Source organism: Biomphalaria glabrata, chromosome 2 (assembly GCF_947242115.1).
Source record: "Biomphalaria glabrata chromosome 2, xgBioGlab47.1, whole genome shotgun sequence".
NCBI classification, from domain to species: domain Eukaryota; kingdom Metazoa; phylum Mollusca; class Gastropoda; family Planorbidae; genus Biomphalaria; species Biomphalaria glabrata.
Window position 1 is genome coordinate 33,035,421 of NC_074712.1, and position 18,128 is coordinate 33,053,548.

Below are 18,128 nucleotides of genomic sequence, written 5' to 3' on the forward strand. Positions count from 1 at the left end.
TCGCAAGGACTTTACATTTACTTAGCATTGCTTGAAGAAGAAACACTGGTGCTCAACTTTAATGTTTAACAACTGAATCAGCTACAAAAACAAATGATGGCCTACATTATTCTGCAATGGAGAAATGAAGTATGTCTGCATGAAGGATACGTAGTCACTAGACACTTGCATGTTATTTAAAGTGAAGAACATCAGGCACATTCACAATGTCATACAGGTGACAGTGATAGTCTAACTAATACTTGATATCCTTCTCAACAAATTTACCCACAAGATTTCTAGTTAAAAACAGCACAAAATTCATTTACCTTGATTTATAATAAATGAAAAAAAAGCAGTACTGCATTTGAATATTCTATGGTGATACAGCAGTGAATAAGTTTCATTTGAAAGTAAATATTCAGAATTGAAAAATAGCTCAGCTGAGTATTGACCACCATTGTTTTAAAAATCACTAGCTCAGTGTTCTGTAAAATTGAATGTATCTTAAATATTTGTTTAAAAACATTTTCTAATAGCACCTCTGGTAGGCTTAAGTAAATGCACCAATAAATACTAGCTAGATAATAAAAAAGCAAGGCAACAAGAAGACTTGGTTCTGTATCAAAACTTCACTGGGACTATTTCAAACTGACAAAATGAGCAATACATTCAGAATAACAAATATACACAATATCTGATAATTGAATGATTATAACAGGTAAGTACAACTTAAATATAACAAATCCTAGTGTCTTGAACCCATGTAACAGTAATCTCATACTAAAGAACATGGTTAATATTTTGCAAGGACTGATTTATACAGGTATGAAACAACCAAATAAAATGGTTTCAATGATTTGAAGTTTAAAAAAAAAAAAAAAAAAAAGCAACACCATATTACAGAATTGTAATAAATTAAATACAAAAGCATTCATACAGAGAAATCTTCAGGACGGTTTATACAAGCAATTTGTGTTCAGTAGGTCTACAAGACTTACAACAACAACAACAAAAGAAAGTTTTCACTTTTAACTAAATAATAACAAAGTAAGACAACTTAGCTTAATGTATACTTGTATACATTTGTTTCTGTTTTCATGTAGGCAATACTGCAGTGTTAGAACATTGCAGCATTTATTTATGTTCAAAGTGTAAATACTTCACAGCAGAATGCAACATTCATTTGTAAGTATTAGATAATTGAACATTTAGTAAATGCTAGGCTGAAGACTGCAGCATTCTCCTAGGTGTGGGAGTTAAAACATCGCCACATTCATTTATGTGTTACAACTGCGTGATCATTTTGTTAACACTTATTACAAGAAGACTGCAGCTTGTGTTGCTACGTTGTAGCTAAGCTTTTAATTAATAAATCTCCACAATCAGAAGACTTTATTAGTCATTCATATTCCAATACTTGCTTGTGATAGAATAATAAGTACCTAAAACAGAAAAAAAAAAAAGACATTACAATATAATAAACTACAAAATCTTTTTATATCACAAACTAGTAATTTTTTTTATATGTATGTGTGTCAATTTTGCTCTTTTGAATGAATTCAAGTTATTTTAAGAAACAATCCTCAAAAACAAGAGAATTCGGATACCTTTCCATAGATTAATGGTCTATCATTTTGTATTAAACTTTTTAAGTTTAATAAACCCTTTCCCTTGTATACAAGAAGGTGCAGTGGCTAAATCGTAAACCACTTGACTTCAGAACCTAGGAGCCCCTGCTTTGAATCCTGGTAAAGAATGGGATTTTTTATTTCGGGATCTTAAGTGCGCCCCTGAGTCCACCCTGACAATAATTGGCGAAAAGTAAAGATGGCAACTGTGCTGGCCAAATGACACCCTTGCTAACTGTGGTCCACAGAAATAGATGACCTTACATCATCTGTGACTTACCCTTCACTATTGAGTACCTCACCAGCTGTAGCCCTTTTTATAAGATGATCCTCACATCTGTACCATTGCTCTTTGAGGGAACGAATGTAACAAGTATAGTGACCTGATTCTATGGTGCCATAATGGTTCACAACAGCAAACAGAGAATATCTAGGAGTAAAAAAACAACAATGCAAAACTAACATTTTGATCTAATAGTATATTTTTTTAAACTAGAAAGTGTTGACTTGTGCACAGGAAATATTATTCTGAATATTTTTAAACAGTGAAATGGACATTAGAATAACTATAATTCTTCAGGGCAAGTAGTTTGATCCATAATGTTATAAAACATATGTTTCTAAGCATCTGCATATCTTATATATATATTGTTATGACTTTGCCATGCGCACCGCCATCCAAGATAGTGCAGAAAGAAGGTGCGCACTATCAGTGACCAGACAAGTCGGATGTTGACATAAGAGACTAACGATTTCCGCCCAAGGAGAGAGACAATATGGAGATGCTGTACTCAAGGCAGATGCCCTTTGTGTTTGTCATGTCTCAGTGTAAATAAACGTCAATGTCCTCGTTGAGTTGCCTCACTTAAGTTATTACAATTGGTTGTCAGAAGTGGGATTATAGGCAACTCAACGAGAGGAGGTAGGATTTACAATGGCAGCTTTGAAACGATTAGACCAACTCTCAGTTAGAGAGCTTAGGAAGGAACTTCGTAACCGATATGAGATAATTGGTGGTACCAAGGAGGTGCTTACAACTCGTCTCCGGCAAGCCTTGATAGATGAAGACGAAGATCCAGATACCTACTTATTTGAAATTGAACCGGAGATTTATGAGCTTATTGGCAAGATAAATGAAGCAATGTGTGAACAAATTAACAGTATGGGGAACAAGGTAGATAAAATGTTGTCTCAGCTGAAAGGAGTTAACTCGTTTGTAAAGGAGCAGTTGCCTGTAGACTCGTTGGTTAAGAAGTTGCGTGGTCAAGACTGTGGTTGCACAAACAGTGGTGACGGAGACGCTGGGGATTTGAGCGCCGTCTGTGTCTGTGTTGTGGGCAAGTCTTGTAGTTGTGACTTTCAAGACGAGAAACGTGATGGCGATTGCTGTGATGATCTCAACGGGATGTACCGAGTCGAACGGAAAGAGACAAATGAAGTATTTGTTCCTGTTGTACCTGTTACCAGTACCTTAACTGAAGTCTGTTATGTGCCTGAAGCGTTTGTTCCTGTTACCATTACCTCAATGAGCCGGACAGATCAAGACAACGTTGGGTCTGCTTTCAAGCCTGTTGCTATGGACCTTAAAGACCTCTGCCTATCTGTCGGTGCTCACGAGGGAAATTCGAAGCTTGACAACTGCATCCAGAAGTTTAGCATGAACTGTACGTGCGGCGCTTCACACATAGAATTTAGATGCCAAGAAAACCACCAACAGCGCATATGTACTTCTACCATCATCATTGACATTGGCATAGATGAATGTCAATCAAATCACTCTAAATCTGAGCTGTCAAGAGAAAGACATTTTCCACTTAAACCTGAAGAGACCTATCTTCTGGACGTAAGACTGTTGTCTGAGGATGACTTCGGTGCATTGGACTTTGCTTGCAACGTGGCTGCAAGCGAACCTGAAGCTCCCTTGAGAGGCGTTTGTCGGGAAGGTCTGCTGAGACAGCGTGTCCGATCAACGGCTGTGCTGAAGAAAACAGTGCTCGACCCTATCTCTTTGTGTGGCAAACGGCCACGTCATTATCGCAACAACAGCCTGGTCAACTGGAGAAAGAGAAAGCGGCACTGGAAGAAAACAATGCGGATGGCCTCGTGGGGAACACGCTCCCTGCCGCCTGTGGCTCCCACTGATCGACCTCCACCTGTGGCTCCCACTGATCGACCTCCACCTGAACTGTCAAACCTCAGCTGCAGTGTTTCTTTTGGGGACGAAAAGTGCTAAGACGGGGGCAATGTTATGACTTTGCCATGCGCACCGCCATCCAAGATAGTGCAGAAAGAAGGTGCGCACTATCAGTGACCAGACAAGTCGGATGTTGACATAAGAGACTAACGATTTCCGCCCAAGGAGAGAGACAATATGGAGATGCTGTACTCAAGGCAGATGCCCTTTGTGTTTGTCATGTCTCAGTGTAAATAAACGTCAATGTCATTGTTGAGTTGCCTCACTTAAGTTATTACAATATATTGATGACAGCAATTTTGTTATAACATTTTCTTATTATCTCTGGTATATACAAGATTCCAGCCCTTTCATATTAAATTGTTTTTGACCATATTATCATTTAAAACAAAAAATTCATCTAGACTGAGGATTGTAACCCTTGACTAATAATGAAAGTACCCCCCCCCCAGCCCAATGACTAATTTGACTTACTTATTATCACAAGACGCTGAGTGTAAATTTGGGCCAGAGTGACCATTAATATTGTTCCGGGAGGATGACATAAATGGTGTCATATCCAACTCCTCAGGAAAAGAAACAAACGTTGAGATCTTTTTGTGGTAGCCTGTGGAATGCTCAAAACGCTGCAAAAAGTCAAAAGAACAAAAATGTAGTTAGTAAAAGAAATACACTGGAATTTTGAAGTGACAATGGCTCTCTGTAGTGACAAGTAAGCTTAGTATATGCTACACCCTAAAATAACAATTTAACATTACAATGTCTAATAATGTTCCAAGTTGGGTCATTTAAATTTTTTTTATTATTATTTTTTCATAATTATATTATTTGTAAGATCTGAATAGAATTTTTGTTAAAAATCACAATGAACAACTGTAATATTAATTGTTTGCTTGTTAAGTCAATAACTGCTTCAATGTGTTATGATTATTAATGAGCCAAATTGACAAATGCTCAAAGGCAAAAAAGATTAAAACTGTTATATCTATAAAGTTACACAAGACCTAACAAGGTTCTAGAATACAATACAGGTAGGCATGTCTGTAATGGTAATCATACTTATTTTAACTACTGACAGAGCTCAATGTGGTTAGTGGTCATCAATTTCCTACCTTCAGATGAAAGCAGGCAACAATTGGAAGCTTCTTCATAGTCAGCTGCTTGGTTGATTCTTGATAACTATGACACTTACTGCAGATGATTTTAGCTGAATTGCCTAAATGTTCAGTTTTTGTAAACCTTTAGTCATGACAAACAAGAACTCATTAGTTTTTGCACTGATTTTGTTTCATAATACAAATGACAAGATTATTTACTTTTCTATTAAAAAAATACGGACTTGTGGATTACAGGACAAATATGTTAAGATTTCTATAATCATAATGCCAGAACAACAACAAACAACCTGTATTTATATTGCATCCATCGAAGCTGGATAGACCATAGGCTGACTTTAAACAATTCATTAAAAAATGGCATCTTCTAAGTTCTAGCAGGATTTTGTTTGGCAATCAAGTTCTTTTATCTTAGGTTCACAAATAAGAAATTCAAGACAAGTGAAAGTTATGCTGAGAGGTACTAAAACAAGAGAAAATGCTTGACCTCTTCTTTTCAATTTGATATACCTGAATATTCTTCTTAGCCTCTTTATCCATTTGGGATATCTTAATATTTAACTTTTTTTTTTTTTTTTTTTTTTTTTACTTTAAATTTTTTTCTCTTCTTCCCAACCAGAAGCATAGATACTCAACATGCAAATAACATTGTGCTATACAATTGTAATTTGATAAAGTGTTTTCTGTTTGCTGATACTTAACCTATAGTTTTGAATTTATAATCATCAAAATTTAAATTTATAAGGTCTATTATATAAAAGACATTATCATTAGTACATACAAGTAAGATAACTACTTGAACAATAGAGGGATATCTTACAGCTTAATAATTAGATTTCTTCTTACCGTTTCAAACATTCAACAAGAGAGGTAGGTTCATAATTTCCAGGACTGTTTGTAAAGCCTGGTCAAGGATAAAAAAGATTAAATAATAAGCTTAATCTGTAAAACACTTTATGCTGCATTTACAAAAAAAAAAACCAAAAAACAAAAGAAAGTAAATAAATATTTCAATGAAGATTATTCATCAATTAAATGTAGTATTTAAAAAAAAAAAGGGATTTAGTAAGAACCTTTTTATGCACCACATATATAAATATACAGATATATACCACAGTCATGTTTCTATAATAATTATTTTTAAATATATGACCAATTATAATTTATAATATATAGAAAGAATCAAAATGAAACCATAATTAAAATTTTATTTTCAATTATACTTAATGAGGACATGAATCGTTAGTTGACAAAAATGACCAACCTGGTGCTGGAGAATGAGTGAACTCCGTGGAAGCAGTTGTCTGTGAGGTAGAGGTGTTGTTGACTGCAGCAGCTGCTATGGAGGAGAGGACTTGAGAGGAATGGATGGGTCCGGGACCAAGATCTAATGAGATGTCCCATATGGGGTCAATAGTAGTTGATACATTACTGAAAACCACATTCAGAGATTAGCATTACAATATGAATTACAAAAAAAATTACTTAAGCACTTTTCTGTCATAACTGCAGTGTTGATTCCTTTCAAATGAACAAGTAATTCTAAGACTTAACTCTTTCTCTCCTAAGCGACAATAGCATTTATTTTTTTTAGTAAAAGCCGATTAAGCGACGATATTGGCGTCTGTGCAGTTAAACATCTTTGTTTCGTTCCTATTCTTGGTTTGTTTAATAATTTTAAATGCTTAAATTCTAAATCTACGTGATTTCCACTTGCAGAAGAGTTCACTGTTTACTTCTTCAACATGTTTTTAATATTATAGAGCGTTCTGAAAGTCGTCTTTTTTTTTTGTGTTTGTTAAAATGGAAATGGAGCCTGAGCCTTCAGGAGGTCAATCTACTAAAACTTGTAGATCTAAATTATATTTGGATCAACAAGTAAGAGAACTTATTGATTCAGATGACAGTGATTTTGTTTGATCTGATCATAGTGATACTGATGTTCTAGTGTCAGATCTAGATTCTAGATCTGAATTTGATAGTTCATCAGCTGATAAACCTGCCACGCCCCCTCCTAAAACTAGACATCTAGATCTAGGCCTGTTTTAACAAGTTTGAAAAATGCAGAGATGTGTACTAAAACAGAAAGCAATTTTAGATTTATTCCTTCCACTAAAATAGTAAATCTAGATCTACTTCAGGCAATGTAGTATGTACAGGTGTCAACACGAACTTACTAAATTCTGAGTCAACTGAGCTTGACTTTTTTTTTTACTCTACTAGATTCCACAAAAGTTGATAATCTTGATAATGCAATAAAGTTATGCAGACTACATAATAAAAATAAACACTCCAGCACGCAGGAAATCCATTTCTACAAAATGAAAACCAGTTTCTAACTATGAAATTTATAAATTTCTGGCCATGACTACAATGATGGGATTAGACTCGTCGTTACGTGCAGCACATCCATATGGATTGTTTTAAATACCACAGTTAAAACATGGAAGTTGTTTTTTGTTCAGGCAAACATTATGTAAATAAAAATGAATCACTTTTTATTTGAAATAGATCATCTACAGTGTAATTATTTTGTTACTGGAACTTAATGTTGCAAGTTATTGTTTTTTTCTCATAAATTTTCTCTGGTGGTGACCTTGGAGAATGTGCTCCAGTTTTGTACTCCATGAGTTTTTTTTATTGTTTGAGTGCCAGTTCTAGTTCATGAAAATATGAAAAAGGATTATAAAAAATAGCCTTTAATTCAGTCTGGAATAGAAATGATCTTCTTAAGTGACTTGTATTAAATTTTTTGTCGTCCATTGGTGAGTTTTCAGATTTTCATTTTCACTTTTCATAAAGCAAAAAAAAAAAAAAAAAAAAACCCACTTCAATTTATACACTTGATTTTGTAATATCTAACAAGAACATTCATTTTCCTTTAATTCAATATCAAAAACATTATTCTATGATTGTAAATAAAAAAGTTATACCATTTTAATTAGAACATGTTAGTGCACAACAATCAGATTAAATTAATAATTCTGCCAGAACGTGGAAAATAATTACGTAGAGAAAGAGTTAATGTTACTATGTTACTAGTAGCCATCATGGAAATATCATAAAATTAATTTATTGATCCAACTAAATAGAAGTGCAAATTATAATGTGTTTTCCATTAACATTATTGTTATAATAATTGAAACAAAATAACATATACCAAAAATGGAATAACTATTAGAACAAACTTGACACATTAATACCAGACTATAAAAAAAAAAGGCATTTCAATAAAATGGAGAAGAAATTTTTTTGTAGTGTTTTTTTCTTTTATCTTGATTGTACACTCGTTATTTTATGTTTATACTGAACATGAGAACACTAATCTTTAAAGTGATTCTATGCCACTAAATAATTAGAAATGGTAAGTATGACAGGTAGTAGTAAAGGAAAGTTTGGCAGAAAACAAATGAAAGGGACAAAAAATTTTTGTCAAACAGCATTTGAAAAAAAATATTTTTGTTTTAATTGAGCAATTATCTATTCTAAATAAATTAAGGATAATTTCAGACAACAATGTTTCATTGTATCATGTCAACACCAAACTACTTACTTGCATCTTTTACATGTGACATCCGACTGTAAGCCACCAGTAAAAATTCTGTCTATAATACAGTTACAGTGGTGAGGATTACTGCCACTCACACCATTCATTTCTTGGGAAAAAAAATATTTTTTTTTAGAAAAAAATATGAGCATAACATCAAACTAGATAAGGTTTTTTAGCGAATAAATTAAACAATGGTGCTATGTTCTTCTGGTCTGAATACCTTTACAATGGCGATGTAGGACATCTAAAGCAGCAATGAGAAATTCATGTGCATCTTGTTGTTCATAACCTGCCAGATGCCTGGCATTGGTCCACACCAAGTGAAGCAATTTATATGGGATGAATGGAGTTCGAGAACCAGAGTAAAACTAAAATAAATTGATTATTATTGGTAAACTATTAAAATGTAATTTTTAACCCTGTAAATAGACAATGGACACTTTTCAATAAGTATTTAAAAAAAAAATAATACAAAGACAATGTTCCTAATTAATCTTATAAGATTCAATGAAATGTAGACATCAAGTTAGAATTTAAATTTCATTAAATCAAAATATTGATATGGAAGTAAACACTGCCTCTTCGCTAACACAGCTTTCTGATTAAGTTTTGTGAGTACAAAAATGCTTAAAAATAGATTTACATGTCTTGTAATCTACAGAGTTATGATGCTAAATACAGCGCTAAAATTAAGTTAGTGATACTATGAATATGATATTCTAGCTCTTTTGTGATGATTTGAATATTCTTCCTAGTACATAATATTTCAAAATGTGAGTCAAATGATTCAGTTTGCTTTTAAGTATTGGTAAGTGAAAGAAGGTGTTTTGAGTGAGGTTAGGTAAATTAAATTTTAACCATCACACTGAATAACTTTTTGTAAAAATTTAACATTTTATTTTAAACTGAGCTTACTCAGTTGTTGAGTTCTAGTATTAAGACACTTTAAAATAACTAAAAATTCAAAGTAAACATTCTAAGCCAGAAACCTTTGGGTCAAGAGATTTGCCTAACAATTACCTCCTGATACAGTCTGGCCATTTCACAAACAAGACATTGTTCAGACTCATCATTTTTTAGACAGGCATGCTTGTCAGCCATAAAATAGTCTCTCAGTATAGGTGTGTGAGTCAGTGATTGAAGGATGCAGTTCATAAAACAAGTGTTTCCCAAATTGATGAGCCCACGTAAACCTGAACAAAGTAATAAACAAGGTTCAATGGATGCTGCTGCCTGGGTGAGAATGATACCCGGTCAACATGTGAAATTAAAATGTTAAGAAAAGGTTTGGAAAAAGGTTTGATTGATAAAATAAGTGGCCAGACCTACACTAATTGTCAGACTGAGGTTGATAAGTAAAGTACAAAGCAGGAAAAATAAGAGGTTTAGTTAAACATATATTCAATTTTCAAAAAGCATGTTAATAGAATTCTTTCTTCTAACCAGCTTTTTGCTTCTTTTGCAGTCTGTGCCAAGAAAAAATAGCTGCCTAAGGTTGATTATACAATGAGACATTAAAAGAGGATATCATTCACAGTTTCATAAGGGTGGGCAAATGGTACTTATTCTAGTAAGGTAATAATTTAAAGGTGGGTGTCCTGTCTGTTCTTATTTGGAATACTGTAGATTGCTCTTTGCAAGGGAGGAAATAGATACTATCCATATTGTTTAGTTTGGTCATTTCTTTGTACATAGTGCTGTATATATGTCTGTGCTTCTTGATGCCCACTGGCTCTCTGTGGTTGCTGGCTAACATTGACTTGAGAGTGAGAGTGAGGTAGTTTTAAAATTAGGAATTTTGGCTAACTGAAGTTGAGATGCTAAGAAAATTTTTTTTGTAAAAGCTTAACAACAAAAATCATAGATATAATAATAAAAAGGAAGCCATAATTTTGTAAATGAATGAAAGTAATTAGATAACAAATACCTATATGAGATGCTTCAGTCACTCTTCTTCTCTTTGGGTTACACCGTAATAAAATAAGTTCTTCTTCAGTTGGCTCCCAAGGAAAAAAACGCTGTTTAAGACCTGAGAAGAGAAATCATTTTTAAAAGATGAAATATTGAAATGATAAACAAAGTAATGATTATTTATGAAAATATCGTACTAGCAAAGATACATTTTTAGTTTTAAAAAAGGTGTGATGATAGCTGTATAGAACTTGGCTTGGATCTGGAGTTTAAATCCTGGCTGCAGTTTTGAGGATGTTCCCAAGTCAATACTAACTTAAATGGGTACCTGACATTTTTTTTTTAAGGTTCTACATTAGCTCCATTATTAAATTATTCCTTAAAAAAATGTTAATTATTATATGATTTGCTGAACAGGCACCTAGATCTCTATATAACTTTACTTACTATACATATAGTAAATGCACATTGTACACATTTTAAAAGACATATATCTAAAATGGAAACTTTTTTGAAAAGTTACAAACATGTTTTTCAAGCTATTATTTACAGGGTTCATAGCCAATTTCATGAATGATTTTCCAGGTTTTCAAGGTAAAGTTTTAGATTTTCAAGGTATGCATCGCACCATAGCAAGCAATATATATGTATATATATTTACATACATATGACATAAATATGTAAAAAGAACAATATATATATATATATATATATATATATTAAATTTAAAAACCCTCATTAAAATGTATGCTGATAAGTTGAAATCATACCTCCCCCCCAAAAAAAAAATAATTCATCTCTAGTGTTTCCTAAGCATTTAAATGCAACATTTTAATACATTAGAAAACACACACAAGCTTGCACTACAGAAGAATAACTTTTTAAAAATATGAGATGTAATTCAGCTAAAACTGTCACAATCTGAAGTTGGAAATTTTCTAAAATTGACATAGATTTGTAAAAAAATATTTCATTCTTACTATAGCAGTTGACTTGCTTTCCATCAGTTTTAAGTAAATTACAACCAAAATAATTATACAGGCTTTTCTACAGCTGTGTGCGAAATATTTAAGTTAAATCTACAGTAGATCTAGACTCTAATTTAAGTCACTAAATTCACGGACTTTTCACGGCTGTGAGAGAATTATCTTCACTCTATTCTATTGGATTAGCATAAATTAAGTCTAGATCTAAGTCTAAGTCACTAATTTCGCGGACTTTTCACGGCTGTCACTGCTTCTACAGTCTAGATCTAATTAAGTCTTTAAATTGGCGGACTTTTCACGGCTGTGTGCGAATTATCTTCACTGAATCTATTGTAGATCTAGACTATAGATTCTAACTCAATGTCACTAAACTTCGCGGACTTTTAACGGCTGTGAGAGAATTATCTTCACTAGATTCTAGTGATTTAGCGTAAATCTAGAATCTAGCGTATTTCTAGAGCAATCTAGACATTAGATGTACCTGTATCTAGATCCTTAAATAAACCTTAAATTCACGGAGTTTTCAGGTTAAGCGCGAATTATCTTCACTAGATCTAACTTAAATCTAAATTTAGATACTATTTCTAGCTAGATGAGAAGGATGGATCGTGAGAAGACTCAAAAGTAAAGTACCGGTAGTAATTATACTTAAACACTGAATCATAATCTCCAAATACAAAATCTAATAAAATACTCAGAAAGACAAAGATAAGATGATATACGGACTTTCCACGCGAAGTCACTCTTACTGTTACAAGAAGAAGATTTTCGGCGAGGGAGGGCCCGGAGGGGTGTAGCCTTCACATTAGGCTTCTAATTGCTCTAGTTATAGACAAGTCACTACAGACTAGATCTAGCACGTCTTCAGTCGTAACAGTGAAAGGAAAACAGTGCTAAGTGAAATGCTTGCTTGAGCCAAGGTCGTTTTCAATTACGAGGTCGCGCTTCACAAGTGGCGGTGTAGACGCGTCGTCACTGGTCAGCTCAATGTAACCGGGAAAAAAAAACGAAAATAAACATCAGGTATCGGGAGGGAAAGAACTCAAGGTCCAGTTTTAAAATTCAAGGTTTATTCACCGTTTTTTACGAAATTCAAGGCTTTTTCAAGGCCTTGAATTTAATATGAAATTCAAGGTGTTTTCCAGGTTTTCAAGGTGGCTACGACCCCTGTATTTAGATCTAAGAAGTCTCACCTAATGACATTGGTGTTTTTTGACACTGAGTCTTTGACAACTCCTCCAGCTCTAGGTCATACACATAATCTTCACACATGAAGCAGTAAACTGAACCATAGGATACATCTATAGCTGTAAAAACATGTATAGTAAAAAAAAAATAGATGATGTGGTGGTTTGAGTATTTAAGTACATATCAACAAAGAAAAAGGAAGATCTCATTATTATAACCATGTTTATTTCAGTCAAAAAGAATATAAATCAAAGTCATGTGCATTTGTCTCAACTTAGTCCAGCAGATTACATTTTACATGACATGAAAACTTAGACCAAAACGGAATTCTGAAGTGACCATAAATACACCAAATGAAAATATAAAAGTATGTACAATAATAATTATCTAAAATAAGGCTTGTCTTCGAGTTTGAGGATCAGTGAGGAATGCAGTACCTTCCTCCCTGTGCAGCCCAAGCTGTGACCTACACATTTTGCCACAACCAGGGCCCATTGTCCGCAGGTGGCCGACTCAAATTTTCTTTTCACTGTCTGTGTCTGTCCTCGGCTATGGATTTTCTTTTGATCTCACATATGTATCCTGCAGCCTTTGTGAGTGACCTCCAGCTGTCTCATTCTGAGGCCGCATGCAACCAGGTGCTCTCTTCTATGTCAGCCTAAGCTGGTCTTGGCAGCATTTTCGTGGGGCACCTCTGTTACGTCGACCACCTTTTAGCTCACCAAAAAAAGACTGCCTTTGGCATACATTCATCTCCCATACTGGATACATGCCCTGCTCAGCCTAACTGTTGGACTATACGAAAAACCTCTATACTGTCCATATCGGCATTCGCAAGGACATCGCTGTTTGTAGTGAGGTCTATAAATGTGTATTAAATAACATGCAATAATAAACAAAATAGCTGAAATAAAGTAATTAGTAAGGCAAAAAGTGTTATATTTGTCATTATAGATCTAAACCAACAAGTTAACTCTTTCTCTCCTAACTGACGATGCCAAAGTTGATTTAACCCCAATTAAACTAACTGATTTTGGATTTATATACTTTAATTAGTATTGTGTAAGAAGAACATGCATATAATTCAATTCAAATATAACATTTTAAAAGTTTAACCCTAACAGGATAGTGAAATACAAATGAGCAAACTGAAAAATACTATCGAAACAAGGAAAATAATTACAGAGAGAAAGAGTTAAGTAATGCTTGTATGAACTAACAAGTATCAATGATAGATGAGATGATCTAGACCACATACATACAGTAATGGAGTAATATAAACTTTCCATGTCACTAGAGAGAAACTCAATTTTTAAACTTTGTTTTAGAAATAATCTGTGCAAGCATATTACTATAACTCATAATTATTATGAAATAACAATGATCCTTATCAAAGAAAAAAGAGAACCTATTTACTGCTACATTAAACATCCTGTCCTTTGGAGAGCTTAAACTGACATGTAGCCTGTTGTGTATAATTGAATAAACAAAATACATAAATTAATGATAGACAAACACTATCCTGATCCAATTATTAAGGGAAACAATAAGATATGTCTCAGGTTTTTTTAAAGTCTTACCTGACATTGCATATATATAGTCACATTTTGGGTTATATGAAACATAACTTACCTAACTGATGCTTTTTTTCCAGTGAGTGTTCATGGATATGCTTCAAGTCGTAGCAACCAAAGTAAATACAAGACAAACAAGCATGTAGTCTGGGTCGGACAACATCACATTTAACACACTTGCAAATCTGAGCCTAGAACAAATGACCAAAGAAGGTTTAATAAAAATATTGTGAAACAGAACATTGCATGTTGAAATGTGATTTTACATAAAACTGCCAACAATAACACCATGATCTTAAAAAGAAAAAAAAAACTTAACTGTATGAGCTGCATCCAAGTCTGTTCTTTTTTTTTTTTATTGCATGTTAGATGTTAAAGTAAAACAACAAAATAAAATTGAACAATTTATGCAAATTCAGAATTTATGAACCAATTTTTTGTAAACTTCAGAAGAAAAAAACATTCACAACATTTATAAATTTACTTAAGCTTGCTGTAATTAAAAAAAAAAAAAAAAGATAATATATATAGAGAGACCTAGATATAAATTAAATTCTAATTGGCTATTTAATAGTTTAATGATAAAAAAAAAATATAAACAAACTGACTCTGTGACTGCATATATTTAAATTTATACTAGAAACTAGACTCAATTATTTGTATTTAGCTTTGAAATGTTAAGTTTCTCTTTTTTGTAGTTTTCATCTCTACTAAACTAAAGGTACAGAGATTTAGAAATATAGATCTAGCTCCAAAGAGTACTCTTTTGTTTGCTTGGCACAGTATCATATTTATCTATATAGGTCTATAGTAGAGTCTAGATTATTACCTCTCCTAAAATTAAAATCTTTGATTTAAGCACATGATTAAATTTAGGAGCACTTGATTTACAGTAAGGTTTTACTAGTTTTTAAGTTTTAGCATCATATGATCATAATTGACATATATAAATCTAGACTTTAGATCTAATTCAAATATAAACATCAAGACTTAGACTTATAGACGGTGTGACCAATCCATCTCCAGTGTCTCTGAAGGAAATCTACTTCAATAGGCTACTATTTTGTTCTTTGGCACAGTTCCTCATTGATGAATATCCTCAGGCAGGTATTGATAAATACCTGGATTTTTTTTCATGGTGGTTCTCCAGGTCTCTGTTTTATAAAGTAGTATTGGCTTAACAATGGTGAAAAAGAGCCTGATCTTTGTGGTGGTGCTTATTTCCCTAGATCCCCAGGTTGTTTCAGTTGACTGAGCTTTACCAATGCGGGTTCTGACACCTGCATCTGTTCCTCCAAGGTTGTCTAGGAGACTGCCAAGATAGGTGAAGCTTTTCATCTTTCAGTGCCTAACTTTGGACTGTAATGGGTGTGTTATCTTGAACACCTTGCTTTTCTTTTGCTGTCTTCATGACCCAATCAATGGCTAGCAGAAACAAGAAGGGATAGAGTAAAAAACCTTGTCTCACTCCTGTTTGGATTTCAAATGCGTCTGTCAGTTTTCTGCCATGCATTATTCTGCAAGTCGTCCCCTCATATGACTTCCTGATGATAATTGTAATTTGTTTTTCAGGCACTCCATAGTGTCTCAGATGTCCCCAGAGGGTCTGTCTTTCAAACATCTTCTCATAGTCTATAAGACAGATGAAGAGAGGGAAGTTCCATTCCATGGACTGTTCCAAAATTATGCATAGTGTCGCTATAGGATCTGTGCATATCTCTCCTTTCAAAAGCCGGCTTGTTGATCACAGAGATGTGGATCTACTGCATATTGCAATCGGTTAAGCAGAATGCGGTTAAACACTTTTCCTGGAATGGAGAGCAGTGTTATCCTTTCATAGTTGGAGCAGGAACTAAGATCGCCTTTCTTGGGGAGTGTTGATGAGGCAGCCCTCCTTTCTCTCTGGTGGCACTTCTTCTTTTTCCCATATCTTGCATTAGAGAGGGTAGAGTTACTTTACACTGAAATCAATGTCTCCTTTTAGCACTTAAAATGGTATGCTGCAGGATTTACCATTCTTCAATTGCTTGACTGCGCTGCAAATCTTTTCTTGGTGGGTGCACTGAACTTGATAGGTAGGTCTCTTGCAGCTTGCAGTATCTCTTGTGGGTTTGCAGGGTAGGTCTGTTAAGAAGCTCATGGAAATGCTCAATTCAACTCTTCTTTTGGCCTTCTTTATCTGTTATCACTTCATCATTCTTGCCCCTTACAGGTCACTCTGACTTGGTTAATTTTCCTGATATCTTTCTGATGACTGAGTACAGGTCTTTGGTACTGTTCTGAAGGGCTGCTTCTTCTGTCAGTGCTTCAATGTAGTCCCGCCTGTCTGTTCTGATGCTACACTTGACATTCCTATCTATTTCAGCATATTCTTTTTGTGCTTTTCCTTTTGCTGCTCTTGCTTTACTATTGTTCACACATGCTTTCTTCTTTCCTTTCCTTGATCTTCTGAAGAGTCTGTTAAGATCCACTCCTTGTGGGTGCACGACTTGGGGACCCAGTACTTCTTGTTATTGTAGTAAGCCTGCTAGTCCAAGTCTTCTTTGCTTCAGTTTCACTCTGTCATCCAGAAAATGATGATCTGAAGCAACATCTGTTCCTCGTTTGACACATACATCCTGAAGAGATTGATGGAACTTCTTCTCAATACATACGTGGTCTATTTGGTTCTCTGTTGTGTATACGTTTGTGTGGGAAGACAGTTCCTCCAATCACTAAGTTGCTTGTGGCACACATGTCTGCAAATCTTTCCATTTTTTTTTTCATCTCACATAGTCCATTCTTTCCCATGATCTCAAATGATATTTAATATCTAAATCTTATTAATCTAATGATAAATCATAAACTAGATTAGCTCTAGACTCTAGACCTAGAAGGAGATCTAGATCTACTTACTACTATTACTACCTTATCTAGATCTTGGAATAGATTTTTAGAATTCTAGAATAGCTTTAGACCTAGACAATCTAGATCTATCATATACTGAAATCTACTCCTACTGATCTAGAATCTCTCTCTAGTCTAGAGTTACAATTCACATTCACACTCTCTTAGACTCTCTAGTTTGTGGACTTCATTCAATAAATCAATCTCACTGTCAATATCTCAATTATTCTCAATATATCATTACACTTAGACTTTTTTAAAATACTAATAGATTTGAGTATATGTAGATCTAGATTAGACCTAGATTAATCTAGATCTAAATACTAAATAGATCTACATGTCATCAATAATCCATCATTGGTCACATTGGCATACCTTTTTTCTGCGAGCATCAGCAGTAGAGCAAGTTATGAAGTAAGAGTAAATTATTTTAAAAGTTTCGGTGCCTGTTGTTGCCTTGTAATTTTGCAAATGTTGACAGCCATTTAAACTCATTTTTTTAAGTGTTAAGATTTCCTAATACAAAATGTCCTGATAATATTCATTGCTAAATGTATAGACAAAGACCTATGGTAAAAAAATCTGTTTCTTTTTCCATATCTTCTACTAGAAGCTAGGTCTAGACTCTAGACACTCTTATAACTAATCAAACACTGGTTTTACTACCTTTTGTTTTTATACCCAGAATTCCAGTATTTTTACCCTAGAAAATACCTAGCTTTTTAAAAATTATTTATTTATTTATAGTTTTCATTGCATGTCATGTTTACTCGTCTATTTATTTGTAGGCTATCTGCAGTTAAAACTTGATCAAAAGTTAAATATATATTCTAGATTCTAGATCTAGATCAAGATATACATATCGATAATTACATATTTTAATCTTCAAAAGTAGATGCAGATTTTTTTTTTATTTTATAAATTACGGCGCGCCGTATTAATAGCCATAAATTAAATTACACTAATCTATATATATATATATATATATATATATATATATATATATATATATATATATATATATATATATATATATATATATAATTCTCTTCTTCCCTCAAAAGTTTGGACGAGAAGCAAGAATTAAAGAAAAGATCACTCTCTTATCTCTGCG

General features: G+C 33.6%; 1 protein-coding gene across 2 annotated transcripts; it reads right to left on the reverse strand.

The window, feature by feature from the left end:
- Positions 1 to 591: 591 nt before the first annotated feature.
- Positions 592 to 17,668, reverse strand: LOC106072288 (ubiquitin carboxyl-terminal hydrolase 22-like). 2 transcript variants are annotated; one of them, XM_056020138.1, is made up of 13 exons: positions 17,390 to 17,668; positions 14,187 to 14,319; positions 12,560 to 12,673; positions 10,397 to 10,498; positions 9,490 to 9,662; positions 8,690 to 8,837; positions 8,473 to 8,575; positions 6,184 to 6,350; positions 5,766 to 5,823; positions 4,917 to 5,043; positions 4,279 to 4,430; positions 1,891 to 2,040; positions 592 to 1,424 (listed from the first exon to the last, which is right to left on the reverse strand). In XM_056020138.1, exons 1-13 carry the CDS (start codon positions 17,507 to 17,509, stop codon positions 1,382 to 1,384), a joined length of 1,590 nt encoding a protein of 529 aa, XP_055876113.1. In that variant the 5' UTR covers positions 17,510 to 17,668; the 3' UTR covers positions 592 to 1,381. The 2 variants fall into 2 exon arrangements, with proteins under 2 accessions (XP_055876113.1, XP_055876114.1); XM_056020139.1 differs by lacking the exon at positions 17,390 to 17,668 and adding an exon at positions 14,448 to 14,466.
- Between the last annotated feature and the right edge of the window lie 460 nt (positions 17,669 to 18,128).